Genomic DNA, 15299 nt, shown 5'->3' with positions numbered 1-15299 from the left:
CTTGTTTTTTATTTTGTGTGTTGTAGCACTTTTATTTTGTGAATTTTCCCACTGTGGGACTAATAAAGGTTTATCTTTCTTTTATTCTTCAGGAGTTTTTTGCCAACCACACATTGTCCTTTCTTTGAATTTAATATAAAAGTAAAGTGTGACATGCTTGATTGTTTCTGGAGGGCACCTGGATGTTTGACTTTCATGCAGCTTGCTGTACAAGTCTGAGCCTCATCAGAACCACGGGTCATAGATGACCTTTTACTCTTTATGGTTTAGTTAAGGGCATTGACCTCACGGTCTAGTGAAGAAGTGTAGTGCAAACAGTACATTACGTGTTTCCAAAGTAAGTTTAATCAGTTCAAGTGACCAAAGTCAGGATATTTCTTCCTGCTAATTCATGGAAGTAATCTGTGAATGTACAAACCGTGAATACACGATTGCCGAGTCAGCTTTTGCTTTTTTAGTAGACAAACTAGACACGAGAACCAGTAAAAGTGATTGTAAAACTACAGCTGAGTAATGCTTGTAGATAGCGAGGACAATAAACCTGAAGGGACTGAGAGAAAAGGAAGACAAATCAAGTCTGAAACAGCTGTAAAATAAAACTTATGCTGTAGAAAAGTAATGCAAAGTCATTCATGTGAGAAACTTTGGAGTGCAACAAATGGAAACTGGATAGTTTGGTTTTATTTGCTTTGTGCACAAATTGGATCCTGATTTGCTTCATGAATATTCAATCATCTTACACATCAGTGTTTTCCCTTTATTTGCATATTCTTCAGAAATTTACAGCAAAGAAAAGTCAGATTCAGGTCATTAATACAACAGTCATTTAACCTTTTTATAGAAAAAAAACAGACAATAGAAATGTCAGTGAAGCGAATGCTGCAACAACAAAATACACAGATTTCTGATTCCTTTTGTTAAGCAGTCCAAATATAATTTCCTAACACAATTCCACTCGAAAGCACTGTAAGAAATATTTACTCTGATTTATGACTGTAATTATGAACTAAAAGGGCTAAACATAATTTAGTCAAATCGAATTAAATGCAAGGAGATGATTACATGTGTCAGCATCTGCAGACATGAAATATTCACAAATAACTGCACTTAAGTAGTCTTAGCACTCCTTTCTGGACATACAGTATATAGACACATTGTAAAAGATGGACATTGGTGCCTCGAACACAGCTTCATAAGAATTTTCTGTCTTGTCATAGTCACCATCTCAAAATCTGAGAATACAAACAGAGCAGTTTTAAGGAATGGAAACCATCGCAGTGATTAGGTGTAAAAAGTAGTAATCAGATAGTCGTGATCATTTTGCCTCGCTTGCTGATACTCACGTTTTTTATGCCTCAGATTCTTCAGTCGCCATATTGTCATCAGTCCTCAAAATCCATCGGTTCTTGTGTTGAGCGTGTCCAAAGCCCTCATCATAATTCCCCTTTCGTTTGAACAGTTGTTGGTAGTGAAATATGCAGTAGAATTCACCATTTAAAGGTGTGTAACTGTACATGCTATAAATGAGCACAAGTTTGTTAGTGACACTTCAAATTGTGAATGTCAGAAACCTCAGATGGAGCTAATAGCATTAATGACTTGATGGTTCTTAATTACACAACTGCAGTGAAAAGAAGAAATCAATTATAGCCTATTGATAACAAACAGGTCTGTTCAGCTTGTTGGTTAATCTGGCAGTTCACATTTCGTTCTATATGTAGAAAAAAAATACTTTTAGTAAATTTCATCAGTCCAGCAATCAATAAGTATCATAATGAGATGTTCAGGATGTACTAAGGAAAGATTAAGTTCTACTAGTTACTGGGCCAAATGTATGATGATGGTTCTTGCAATTACTTTTGAAAAGTAATAAGTTAATGTTTGATTTTACCAACAGTTTACAACTGAGCCTGTCAGCTTTATGAGTTGTTTGTAGCCTTGATGTTGCTATGTTATTAAATCTCCGCCCTCCATTTGGACACTGCACGACTACAGCTAAAGTTAACCACTGAGCTCCTCGCTGTCAGATGGCGTGAACATTTCAACATTTCAACATTCTTTATTTAAATGAACAAGTTGTTTTATTGTTATTGGAGGTGATTATTATTTATTTATTCAGTTCATTTTCATTCCAGAAATTTTAGATTCCTTTACTTTTACGATGAATGTAATTTATTTCACTGCACTTTGAGTCTGAGACTAACAAAATTCAATTCAATTGAAATCAATCAGTTGTTTCACTAATTAGGACATTTGTTTATCTTTTTTTCTATTCTGATTGTGGTCCTACAATACCCTCTAAGATTGTTTTTTTTACCATTTCTTAATTTTACACACATTTCAGCTTTTTCCTTTTCCTTACATCTTTTTTTTTCCTTAGCTCTAAATACAATAGTTTTACATGAGTTGTTACTCATTTCTTCCTCCCTTATATTAAGCTTTGTTCTTAATAACTGGAATACAGCGTAATGTCCCACTCTGTTTAAGTCTGTAATTCTCAGTGAATATCATTTTTCAAATTGTGAAATCATGAACTGATATTTCAAGCATTAAAAAAGAAAGTTTCCTCTCCTTTTTTCTCAGTGCTAACATTATATTTAGAATGTAGTTTAAAGTCGTTAAATTGCTCGTTAAACCCGACCTCTTGTTTGATACTAAATTTTTATTTCTCTTTGCTTTTTGGGCTTATTGGAAGTCACGAGTAAAAAAAGTACACATCTGTATGTCTGTATGTACACGACTGACACCACTAGATGGTAGTGTCCAAAATGTGATGTCCACACATGTGGAATCGAGGGTTTATTTGGTTATTTAATTTGTGATTGAAGTAATCTGTATTTCAATTCAACAATGCATGTGTCAGATATTTTCGATTAGTTACTGTTGTATTTTCTTGTCTCTCATTTGTTTTAAAATAATGTTTTATATCTAAGATCATTTAATATTTGGGCCAGTAAAGGATAAGAACATAAATAGATATAAATTAGCAACCAGTACTGTCGGAGACTCACTTTGGTAAAGGAGCAGATTCATAATCAGACACTGATAGATAAGGCAGATGATTTCTCTGCAGAATGTTTTGATATCCCACCTTAGTTTTTTCTTGCATTTTTTACAGCAGAAGCAAGTTTTATGAAATATGTATTTGTCCGCTGCGATTTTTTCCATCTGATAAACGGGCTTCTGACAGGCTGAGCACATCTCTCGACTCGCTGGTTCAAACTGATGAGAAAAATGACACTGAGCTTAATGGACACCAAAAATATATTTCCACAAAAGGCATTCATTACAAAGACAAAAGCAACAAATTAACACCAGTGTGAGCTAACTTTTAAGGGTAAACACAGAATACAGGCTAAAAGAATTAAATCTAAAGTAAAGAAAAAAAATCTAAAAATAATAACAAACCTATAAATACGGTAATAATGTAGCTGACATAAGCAATTTCTTTGCAAATAAAATTATATATATGACAGATTTCCGATTAAGAATGTGAATACTTAATGGGAATGTGAGCAATTAGCTATTTAAGTATTGAGGCATTAATCTGATTGATTGGCAGCTGAACCTCAGGATAAGCAGTGACCTGATATGTGGCTGGACTGATGACGGCCTGACTTGTTGTTGTCATGGTTTCTGGCTGAGTGTCAGTGGAAGTATTGGAGGAGTAAAACCTGTTTCCAAAGTTATCAGTCCTCTCATAATTTTCTGTGATAGTCCCTGCAATACTGTTCCCTTCACTGTCAGTTTGCACTTCCAGCACACTGACCTCTCGGTTAGAGCTTAGTGGGCTGCGATTGGATTCTTTTTGGCCTCCATTTCTGTCTGTTTTTCTTGTTTGAGCCGGACTGTTGCATGTCATCGTCTTTGTTGTCCGAAATTTCTCCTCCAGCTTGGGGCTCTGCTGACACGCTGGGCAGATTGAGGTTTCCAGTGGTACTCCTCCTGCTTGATCCATCTTTCTAGCTGCTGACTGAATGGAGATAAATGCCGGAGAAGATGGAGGACTTGGCCTTTGTTTTGCAGAGGCCCCATCGGTGCTTTTGTTTCCTTGTGAGGTGGAACTCTCCTGTCCTTCCTGTGATTTTGTTTTGCTGGAGCCAATGCTAATTTTGCTAATATTACCAGAAGATGAGGATCCTTGCACAGCCCCAAATGACTCTTTGAATAGACAGGATAAACCTGCAATATCTGAATCAGATTTCAGTGTAGACACAGAATAAAGGGCCTTCTTAATGGCTTCCTCTATGTCCATAAGTCTAGCCAAAGTCTGCTCTTTTAGATTCATGATTTCCTCACTAGCTCGCTCAAGATCTCCATAAACGTGGGCCATTGAAGTCTTGCTTTCAGTTCTATCCGTTGGTAATGTTACCCTTTTGTCTTTCTTTTCCACTCTGACGTTTTTTTGTTTCTTTTCTTTGGAGCCGACAACCCAGTCGGGGACGTTCTCAAAAACTCTCCTCAGAGACTTTACATCAACGTCACTCGTGTCCTGTTCAATTTCTTCAACTCGACTGAGAATGCTCCGTAGTTGCTCTTGCTTTCGCAGGTTGTCAAAAATTTCCATGGCTGCTGGTATGTTCTCTCTGATGATCTCATCCATGTGAACAGAAAGTCGCTGTCGACGTTCATCCTCAGTTTCGATACGTGCTTTCTTTTCCCTCATCTCAACTCTGCTTTCTTGTTTCACGTCTTGCTTGTTTTTATTGTCAGTAGTGTTAGAGGATGGATCAGCTGTATTTTGTGCTGGTTTTTGAGCTGCATGTGCTGAAATAATTTCATCCCCAGTGTTATCTTTTGGAAAACATTTGGGGTTTTTGTCATCAGGTTGGACAATTTTCACTCTTTTTGGCTTTACTGGGGCCATCCTCTTTACGGTCATCTTTTGACCTCCAAATTTCTGACATGCTTCATGGAAATCTACAGGACTTTCATCTGTTTCATTCATGCTGCTTTTTCCTGCTACGTTCTGAGGGCTACACTCATCTTGAACAGCATTTATCTCCCGTTTCCCAGCGATGGCGTTTTTATCTGTTTGAGCTTCTAAGGTAGCTCGTGAACCTTGGGTTTCATGTCTCGCTTCAGTTTCTTGCAGCATCTGTACAACCTCACCTGAAAGCTCATTTCTTTGGTGATTCGCTGTCTCATTGTTAGATTTAAGCACGAGTTGCTTAGATTCATTTCTACACAAGTCTGATGCTTTTTGTATTGGTTGAGAAAGTTGAGGAGCTGTTTCTTTTGTTTTCACAATATTATTTTGGGTTCCCTCTGAAATGTTTTTGTTGATTGACTGGTCTCTTTGTGTTGGTTGACTGATCTCCTTATGCCCTTGTTTCATCTTCAAATGTTCTGGTTTAGGTGGAATAGCTGGTTTTGGACCAATCGGCCTTTGGCTTGTCACTGAAACAGCACTTTTATCTGATTTAGTTAGAGTTTGGGTTTTGTGTGTGTGCTCGGCATTTGTTGAAGTCACTTCTTGTGTTGATTCAGGTTCAGTCACACGGCAAAACTCCTCACTATGAGGCTTTTGAACAGACGCCTCATGTTGTAATCCTTCTTGAAGGGGTTTGTTAGAGTTTCTGTATATCATAGCTGCTCTAAAATCTCCCCTTGTCACGTTAATGTTTGATTTTTCTAAGGATTCCAGTGCTGCTTGAACTGTACCCTGAAAAACAACTTCCTCTTCCTCTTCTTGTGCAGGTGTTACTTCTGAACCATGTGCAGTCGCCATAACAGTTGGATTTTGGTGCTTGTGCACTACCTCTGGGCATTCCTGGCCCTTTTTGTCACAGCCCTCAGCTGTTTGCACATTCTCAGATTCACTGGATGTCTCTGTGTTTACGTGTTGCCTGTCAGGTTTTGGTTTTTCTGAGGCTGAATAGAGTTCATTCCACCGTAATTCTGCACACGACTCCACCTTTTGGTTCACATATTGTTGAGGCAGTTCTGCTATTGTTCCCGAATCTGGTACATTACCTGATGTGGCAGGGACGATGGCTTTCTCAGTGGGTTCTTGTGTAGGGATTTTTTGTGTTTCTTGTGATAAGTGACTAAATGATTTGGCCTCAGTTGTAGTCTGTTGGAGGTTTTTGATAACAGTTTGGAGGTCAGAAATCTCATGAGCATTATCTGGCACTAGCTCAGCTTGGTGCATCCTATCATCATTACTTGTCTCATAATGCGGCACAACTTCAAGTTTGCAAACTTCTTGTTCTTGTCCTCCATATTCCTTGAAGGTATTCTCTACCTGCTGCTGGAAGGATGACTCGATGCTGTGCTCTACAGAGGACTGGCTTTTTCCAAGTGAGACATTTGAAATTGTGGCAGATTGAATATAATTTTCCTGCATGTGGCTTTTATCTCCAGAGAACAAGCTTTTTAACCTCTTGACATCCACTGGGGCCCACTCTGTGTCACTTTCTCCACACGGATCGCTTCTCTGCTCATGATGAAGCTCTTTGTCTTCCCCAGCAACTGTTTGGCTTTGAGGAAGTTCCTGTTCTTGTACTGTTGGCTCAGCCTGAAGAGTTTTTAAATACTCCAAGTCACCCTTTTCAATGCAACTCTTGAACAGTTTTACATTCCCTTTTACTTCAGGTCTGACTGACAATGGGCACGTTTGGTCTTGAGAGGTGTCTGAAGGGGCGCTTATAGCTCTCATGCCACCTATTTCTGGCTCAGGTTTGCCATAGTCTTCACCTCGTGAAGGGCTGTAACTCTTCACATCTTTCTCGTCGAAGTACTTGAAGAGGGAGTATACAATGACTTCAGCAGAGTTGCTTACATCATCTTGAATGATCACTCCTTTCCTCAGAGAGTTGTCCTGATTGAGAATATCCTCAACAAGCTGCATCACATTGGCAGTTTTGAACTCAGTGTCTTTGCTTGTATTGAACTGGTGCTGTTGAACTCGTACATCCACCGTCATGGTGTCCAAACAGCCCTTACTGTCCTCCTTTAAGTAACAGATCTGGGGTTTTAGGTTTACCCGTGGTAGTAACTGAAGTATGAAGTTTTGTGCACCTCCTTCAGCCACCTCATCATAGTTTATCTGAGGTCCACTCTCCGATACAGTAAATTTAGCCTTTTTAGCAATCATTGTCTCATTCACCTCAATTATTGCCCCATTTGAGTGTATTTCTTTAACACAGTGGAGGAAATTCAAAGTTTCCTTAATGTTTTCCACCAGCGTCTCAATGTCATCCTTGTTTTGGTGCTTAATCTTGTCAAATGGCATCGACTCAAACAGATGGGTTCTGGTCTTTACATTGGCAGTCAGATAGTCCTCACATACTTGATTCTGAGTTTTTGAAGTATAGAATGAAGAAGAATGCTCTCTCTCGATGTTACCTGAGATAAAAGGGTTGTTTTTGAAAAGAGCTGCACTTGTTTTTATCATTTCATCACGGCTTTCTGAATCAGAAAAGCTTGTAGACTCCCTCTCAATAAGAGTTTCATCACGAGGAACCTCCTCCCCACCGGGAGAGTCATATTCAGTTCTTTGACCAGCTACATGAGTGCATGACAACTGAGGCTGTTCTTCCAAATTAGTGCTGCTACTTCTCTGATTGCTCTGTAGCTTTGCTCTGGAAAGCATTTCAGACAGCTTGCTTTGTGTTTTGACTACTTTTGTTTCATCGCCTGACTTAGAAACTTTCTCTTGAAACCTCTCCGGATTTGATCTAGACTGACTCTCAAATATCCTTCTGGTAGCTTGAACATCTATTCTTACCATCTCATCCTCACACTCACTGTTAGGATCTTGCCTAAAATTGACAGATTTGTTATCCTCCATGATTGCTTTAACATTCTCAGTGCAAGGCCCCTCTTTTGGCCTCTCCAAACCTGCTGACGTTTTACTGAAATCACTTCTTTCCACTGCTCCCTGTGCCATATGGATCTTGGGGGTGTAAGGAGGCGCATTGTTACTGAGGCCACAGTTCTCAAATATCAAGCATCTCGACAGAACCTCTCCCTCGTATCCGGTTTCACCAGCTGTCGCAGTCTCTGAGCTCAGAACCTCGGCAAACTCCTCATCCACAAAATCATCCAGCATCTTCAGCTCTGGGTGGGTGTGCTTCAGGAGTCGCCTCAGCTCACATTTCTGCCGTTGTTGGTATAACATTTCTTTGGAAAAATGGGATGGTATTAACTGTTGAAAATGGGTCCCAGTGACGTCTTCCATTCCTGGCTGATGTTTCTCTGTAGGAAGTTGGGAGAGATCATCTTTCCTTTGTTGGGAGTCCTCTGCCATCTTAGAAGAACAAAGCAATGTTCTTACCATTTCATCCATGTTTGACAGGAGTTAGCCATCCACTGAAAATCATGCTCCAGACTGGTTAAAAGATACTTACAGGAGTGAGAGCCATGTAATACCACCCAACTCAAGCTTGTTGATTTGCTTTCCACATGCTCGGTGTAAATGGGTTAGCTGCACTCCAAGGCAACCAGCAGCCACAAATGCAGCCACAAAATAAAACAAATGTGTTTTTGTATAGTGAATGACATATAACATCTGTTTTGTTCTTTCAAGGCGACTGTTCACCTCTCAGAAAGAGCAGTCGTGTTTTTGTTTTTTCAGGTATATGGAATGTGATACCGTGCTAAGGTTTTATGTTATTGTGACGATGCAAATCAAATGCGCGTGGAACAGTTGCACCAACCACACCATCATGCAGAAGTTCTGTTGATGTGCTGCTTTACCTTGGTTAGATTGACCCTTTTTCCAGATTCACGCGGCTTATCTTGCACCTGTGTGGAAATAAAAGTTAAAACAGATCAGACAACATTACAAAGGCGGTGTTATCTGGCTACCAGACTTTGCTCATCAGCAATTATGTGATCATGTCTCGATGTGATTGTACAGTATAAAATAAAAGGTGTAGAGCTGCAGAAAAGTGCTGCCTGACATTCAGTATTGGACGCCTTTGAAAGATGTTTTCTTTTATTAGAATTATTTTCCCACACAATCTTTCACAGAGTGGTCACTTCCTACCCATTGCCACCCCTGAAAGTCTTTCTGCATCAAAAATAAAATAAACAGATATGCTCTTTGATTTGCAATGATTTACAATCTTTCTCTAAATAATTTTTCAGCATTCAAACTTTTTTGAAAATGGGGTTGTACTATTTGCCTTAAACTGTGGCAGCATGTAATATTGAGACAATGTTTAACTGTTACCGTGTCAACATACACGATATGCAAGCATTTAACTCTTTTACTTTTTATGAAAGTACAACATCTATGAGATGCTGCTCAGAGAAATGCAATGTAAACACAACCACATAAGTGATCATAACTGTCATCCAGATCATAAGGGACCATATATAATGCTATCATCACAATTACAATTAAGGGATAATCTTTTGTTAACTGGGAATTGTGCGCCGCACCAAGAGTATTAACATAGTTTACTGTGAACTGAAACAATGATAACAGCGTGAGAAGAGGGATGTTTACCGGTTTGGAAACACTCTGTGTCGATTCCTTTTTTGCCACTTTGGACAGATAGAGAGCAGACATCGCTTTGACTGAGACAGAGAGCGTCTCCTTGGTTTGGATGAAAGAGCTCTCTCTGAAGTTAGCAATTGTCCTCCTCCTTTCATCTGCAGAGACATCGCACACACACAACTGTATCCGCATGATGACACGTGAAAAGGGCCTAATTAGAGCTGTCGGAGATCCACGCTGACAATTTCCAAATCAAGTTTGTAATCAGTTTAGAGAAAACCTAAACAAACCTAAACAAACACAGATGACTTCAGCTACATATTCATGTCCATGTAAAACAAACTGATTGTTAGTGGGTACCAGTTTGGGTTTCTAGAAATTACTCTTCCCGAGCTGATATTTAACAGCTGCCATGTGGTTGGGTTATAAATGTCAGCCGTAGTGGAGCAGAAAAGATACCTGACTCCTCTGACACACAAGCTGAGTTTAGGGACAGGCGAGTCACTGCAGCTACAGTTGACTAAGCGTAGAAGCGCAAAAGTAAACAGACGTGCATCTGAATATTGTTTACAGTCACAACGGTAAATCAGTGGTCCAGTAGCAGCTGTCTGTTAGGAAAGCAGACACATGCGAGTTGTTTACTTTTGGCAGCAAGGTTACAGTAATGTGTAATATTTAAGACTCTATATAACACAGCTGTAGAAACTTTCAGCCAAAGACATCTTTCTTCAATAAATCATATTCAAATGTATGGCTTCATAGGAGTGGGAAGATTTCAGAGAATATCTGCAATCAATCAAAGTACAAATCTACTCACAGAAGACGAATAATTCCCAAGTCCCTGTTCCCTGTATTCTTAGTTCTTTAAATCTTTCTGAAATCAGTCTAATTTCCTGTTGGTTTGCGTCCTGCAAAGCTGCCTCTGTCTCTCTCGGCTGCTCCTTCTTTCTGTCTCATCCTTGCACCAGAGACATCTGACCCTTTCACCCCTCCTGCACTTATTCAGGACTTGTTGCATGGCAGCTATTTCTGTACCACTCTGAAGGGGCCTGCTTGCCCACACCAGTGTGAGTCAATCACAGCTCCTTGTACAGCTCAATTCTTATCACCCACAGCTTTGACCTGGGTTATTCTGTTTAGATCTGAGTTCATTTCAGTTGGATGCCTTTATGGTGTGGCTGTCAATCCTCAGACCCATGCCAGGAATCTGGGAGTCATATTTGATTCCAATCTGAAATTTGGCAAACAAACTTGTTTTGTTCCCAGCTGCGGGAAGATTGGCAACTGAAACCCATCCTTCCTGGTTATCAGCCTTTATCACCTTGAGGTTGAATTAGTTTAATTGCCTGTACTTGGGTATCACCCAGTTTTGTCCTGTCCTCAACTTGTTCACTTTTTAACTGGTGGCAGAAAATAACATACAGATTTGATTTGAAAATTATTTTGCATGTTTTTTACAGCTTTTTTAAAGGTTTGCACTTGAGTACTTATCTGAACTGCTCTGCCCTTAATTGAACTCCTTGGTTTTTACTTGCATTTAATCCTCTTAATATTTTAATGTCCTTTATCTTTAAGGAACATCATTTTTATTAGGTTTCTCTCATTTAATTCTTATGTTTTTTCTGTTTTCTGTTTTTAAACCCATGTTTTGCTGTTTTTATTGTACTCTGATACTGTGTACAGCACTATGGTTGTTTTGAAAAATAAATCTAATTTTGGCTTGACGCTACAGTGCAAACAATGTAACTTTTAGAGGGCTATCGTGTCCTTCATGTTTGAGGATGCTTGTAACAGTTTCCTCATTACCTTGATCAGGGCCGTGTTTCATGGGCTTATCTACTGGATTTTGACCTGAACGTGTCAATGGCACATCCATTTGGACATGTTTTTAATATGATCACATGCAGTTTATCGCAGCTTTTTGTTACTCTCTTTCTGATTCCCCTCATCAAGCTATAAAATGTTTGAGCTAAAGATCTGCTGATGACTATAAAGAAAGAGCACCTTTGACCTGAGAAAAGCTGCTTCGTTACGTATAATTATACTTTCAAGATTTTCACTCATTGCCCAGTTTAACACACAGTTTTGGCATTACAGAGCCAGATAAATGTTGTGGATCTGTTGAAGAAGGGAAATTATTGTGTTGAACTCACCAGCTTGCGATGCTGCAGCTTTTTCAAAATCAATGCCTCCTATTGTTCTTGTCCTTTCCACCATGGTCTGATTCACCACCTGGAGAGAGAAATTCATAAAAACCGATGTGCCTTAGTGGTCTGTCTTTCTGCATGTCAGTGGAGTTTTATGCAAAGGTTGGAGAAATAGCATACATTGTTGTTTTGTGAAGTGAAAAGGAGTAAGTTCAGCTCTTGCACACAAACAAACTTTGAATATGTTAATGCACATATTACGTCAGGCAGGTCAGGGAACTTGTCTACAAGCTTATCCGTCACCTCATCACAAAAGCAGTGTGTGGTAAGCCAGAAGTGCATATAGAGCAACAATTATATTCAGAATGTACAATTCAGAATACAAATGTATTGCTCTCAGTGTAGAAAGTACAGTGAGGAGTACTCAAAATCCCCCATTCAAAAGCTCAAGCCTTTTAAGAGACCTAAAAAGCAGCATGACTTCACATAACTGGAAATCTCTGCATGCAGATCTACTAAATACTGACTTAATAAAACAGCTCATTTTTAATGCATGCAGCAGGGATTTAATTACTGTATATGCAAATTACAATAGAGATATCAATAATTTTTTTGCATAGAACCACATGTTGTTGTGATTCTGATTTTGAAAAAGCAATATGATAAAATCCCAAATTGTTGGACATCTATCTACATACACAGACAAGAACCATATGACTGATAATTAGTAAGACAGGTGTATTTACCTTTCTTGTCACATGATCCTCTTTTGCATCGTTTTTAGTGTTTTTTTCAGCTGGTGTTTTCTGTTTCTCTGCAGCAACCTGCACGTCCGTGGCCTCTCCATTCATCACTGGCACGTTTGCAGTGTAACTCGACGTATTGCCCGCAGCCTTAAAACTGCTCTTTACTTTGTTTTTTGCAGTTGCCTTTGTCTCAAAGAGAGCCATAAGAGCTTCCATGGAGTTGGTAGTGTTTTGAAGGCTACTGGTCGATTTACTGCGGGTCAAACTGGTTTTGGCTTGAGCCAGCTCCCTCTCTTCATTTCTCCTCATCAGAGACTCCAGAGTCCCTGTACTTTGTCGGGGAGATGGTGTAATCTGAAAACGATACACACGGGACAAATGGGTTTGCCTGAAGCTGCCTTGATTATTTTTCTCACTGTACACTGACCCCAAAAACAAGATTACCTCACTTAAAGGTGGTTTTGTCTTTCCTGCAGCATTATCTCCTGCAGTTGCTTGCATCAGTGGGCTTACTTCCACTTTAGTTTGATACCTGTTACATACACAAACAGCATAACACCACATTTATTAACTGTAAGGTTGAACTGTGTGTTTAGTTGTGACAGATGCAAAACGAATGAGGAGGATGTTTCTTATACCTGGCCACTAACTGGGACACAGATGTTGTCTTGTCCCGCAGTCCTTTCTCTGTCCAGGTCGGCTTGTCACATGACGACGGGATGCTCTTCACTGACTGTGTGCGTCTCAGGTTTTTCCTCCAATCCATGGTCACGTCACAGCAGCACACAACTTGCAAATAATTATATCACCCAGCATACAAGATTGGAAATCATTAGCACAATCCCGTTCATTTTAGCTCCACTGATAAGTATTGTCTTAATTTTCCTGCTCATGCATAAAAATGGCAGCTTGTGACATCGATAATCAGTATCACTGAATTAAGACAAGGTTGTCATGCCTCTGAACAACAATGCAGAGGAATAAAGCAACTGCTCCATTTGTAGATGACGGAAAATTTCAGTAGAATTACCTTACAGATGTCAGTCAGTGGCTCTTCGCTGCAACAACAGGACACACTTCCGAGGCATCACAAGATCAGCACACGCTGTGGAGCATTTGTGAGCAAAGTCCTTTTTCTTCCTGATTACCGCTACATGTGTAAAATGGTCTATGACTGGCAAGCCATAGGATAATCTGTAAATGCCCAAACAACAGTCTATAAGACAAAGTTGCCCTGTCGTCATTTAAAATGCTGGAGTTGATGATGGCCATTTTGCTCCATATCAAGTGTCTGTAACCATTATTGAGTTTTGTGGTTCCTGGGCTTTCAGGGTAATTGTTGTTTTTTGATTTCTGGTTAAGCCCCAGATGTAATTACTTGATGCTTGAGCAGGAGCGCACCATCCACTAAGATAAAATTAAATTAACTTTATTGATCCTGAGGGCTGTTGGGTCATTTCGGCATTGGAGTTGAATCTAGACAAAGAGCAAGTGCAGGACATACTGAAATGATAGGAATTATGATGGACTGGAGAGTATTTGTGTGTATGTGTGCTGAGGTTTAGTTTGGCACTGATTAACAGAAGTCCTTTCGTTACAGATTAACAGACTTTTAGTGCCATATAAGAATAGTTAATTTGCAGTGTAGGTGTACAGCGTTTGCCTTGTAATATGTTAGCTGGACAGTTTCTAAATAACTTCCAAAGAAACATTTCTTTTGGGGAAAAAGGTGCTGACTTGAATCATGAGTAACCTTTGAACACAGTTATAGACAAACCAGGGAAAAAAATCGACCATTTTCTACCAGTTTTTAAGAAATACATCACAAAGCAACCTCACGTTGTGTCTTAACTGCTCATATACATTGTGCATTAAATGCATTAAAGGCCTGGGCTAACCTACCGCTTAAGAGGTAAATGTAAAGCTCATTACTATTAAATCATTACTACCAGAAACAGAAAGTGGATCCGATGCACTTTACTGGAAAAAGAAAAGTTTGTAAAATGTCAGCATGACCCCTCTATTAAGCTTGTTCCTCACACTGCACTTATTTTTACTGCTTTTTTTTAAGAGTTCCTAGTTTTAAAAATACATTTCAAATGCCTGGCCGTCTTCAAGTCTGAGCCTGAGAGCAAGCAAGGAACAAGTGTTGAGGAAGTTCGTCTCCACCCAAGAATTCCAAGAACTCTTTACCCAGAGGCGTTAATAAAGAGCAGGTGGAAGGTCTGGTTCCTCATGAGCTTGCTGACAACATTAACACCAACTAGAAGTGCACACCTTCCACTTAGGAGTTTGTTTGTTAAGAACTGAATATATACTGTACATAGATAGTGAATGAGGCTTCAACAGACACATTTCAGTGCTGGTTTTTATATGGCTAGACATAAACATTAGACGATTTTGATATTTGCCCCCAACCTGTGATGAGATTTACTACCATAAATTAAAATATGCCATGCAAAAAAAGCATTTCAGTACTTGTTTTGCCACTTGGGGGCAGTGGAACACCCGGAAAATTTGCATACTTTTCCATAGGTGCTGTTGTTAAAATTTTTTTATGTAAATTTCCCAAACATTTTATGCTGAAAAACAGAATACTTTTACTACACTATATTTTACACTGAGATGCTATTTTTTTTTCTTTGTGGTCTAAAACATAAAAGGCATTACAACATTTAAGTAGCCTCTCTGCTTTTGTCAAGGCACACAATTCATATGTACTCCCTTTGGTCTTGCTTTGTGTTAATCAGTCTTCAGACAAAGAGAGAGCAACAGCAGCAGCACACACCCCGGGGGCAAAAATGAGAGATTCAGCCTGGCTGTCTCCCCCTCCTCTGCCCCTCCTCTGACTACAACCCTCATCCTCCTAAACCCACTACTGTCTCTGTCTCTGTCTCCGAGGCACCAGGGAGATGAAAGAGAATATACAATGCGCCACCGTAAGACTATGAACAG

The 15299-nt window shown here is 39.5% G+C and overlaps 1 protein-coding gene across 3 annotated transcripts; it reads right to left on the bottom strand.

Annotated features, from left to right (window-relative positions):
* Window positions 1–3420: 3420 nt before the first annotated feature.
* Window positions 3421–13441, bottom strand: LOC140284560 (xin actin-binding repeat-containing protein 1-like). 3 transcript variants are annotated; one of them, XM_072378447.1, is made up of 8 exons: window positions 13375–13441; window positions 12983–13133; window positions 12789–12876; window positions 12345–12698; window positions 11605–11683; window positions 9461–9606; window positions 8704–8751; window positions 3421–8254 (listed from the first exon to the last, which is right to left on the bottom strand). In XM_072378447.1, exons 2-8 carry the CDS (start codon window positions 13108–13110, stop codon window positions 3524–3526), a joined length of 5574 nt encoding a protein of 1857 aa, XP_072234548.1. In that variant the 5' UTR covers window positions 13111–13133; window positions 13375–13441; the 3' UTR covers window positions 3421–3523. The 3 variants fall into 3 exon arrangements, with proteins under 3 accessions (XP_072234548.1, XP_072234550.1, XP_072234549.1); XM_072378449.1 differs by lacking the exons at window positions 11605–11683; window positions 12345–12698; window positions 12789–12876; window positions 12983–13133; window positions 13375–13441 and adding an exon at window positions 10269–10400; XM_072378448.1 differs by lacking the exons at window positions 8704–8751; window positions 9461–9606; window positions 11605–11683; ... (2 more) ...; window positions 12983–13133; window positions 13375–13441 and adding an exon at window positions 8355–8696.
* Between the last annotated feature and the right edge of the window lie 1858 nt (window positions 13442–15299).

This window comes from Leuresthes tenuis, unplaced genomic scaffold, assembly GCF_036924035.1.
Source record: "Leuresthes tenuis unplaced genomic scaffold, fLeuTen1.0.hap1 SCAF_24, whole genome shotgun sequence".
Taxonomy (NCBI): Eukaryota; Metazoa; Chordata; class Actinopteri; order Atheriniformes; family Atherinopsidae; genus Leuresthes; species Leuresthes tenuis.
Note: the sequence above shows the minus strand (reverse complement) of the source record. Positions and strands in the feature narration are given on the sequence as shown.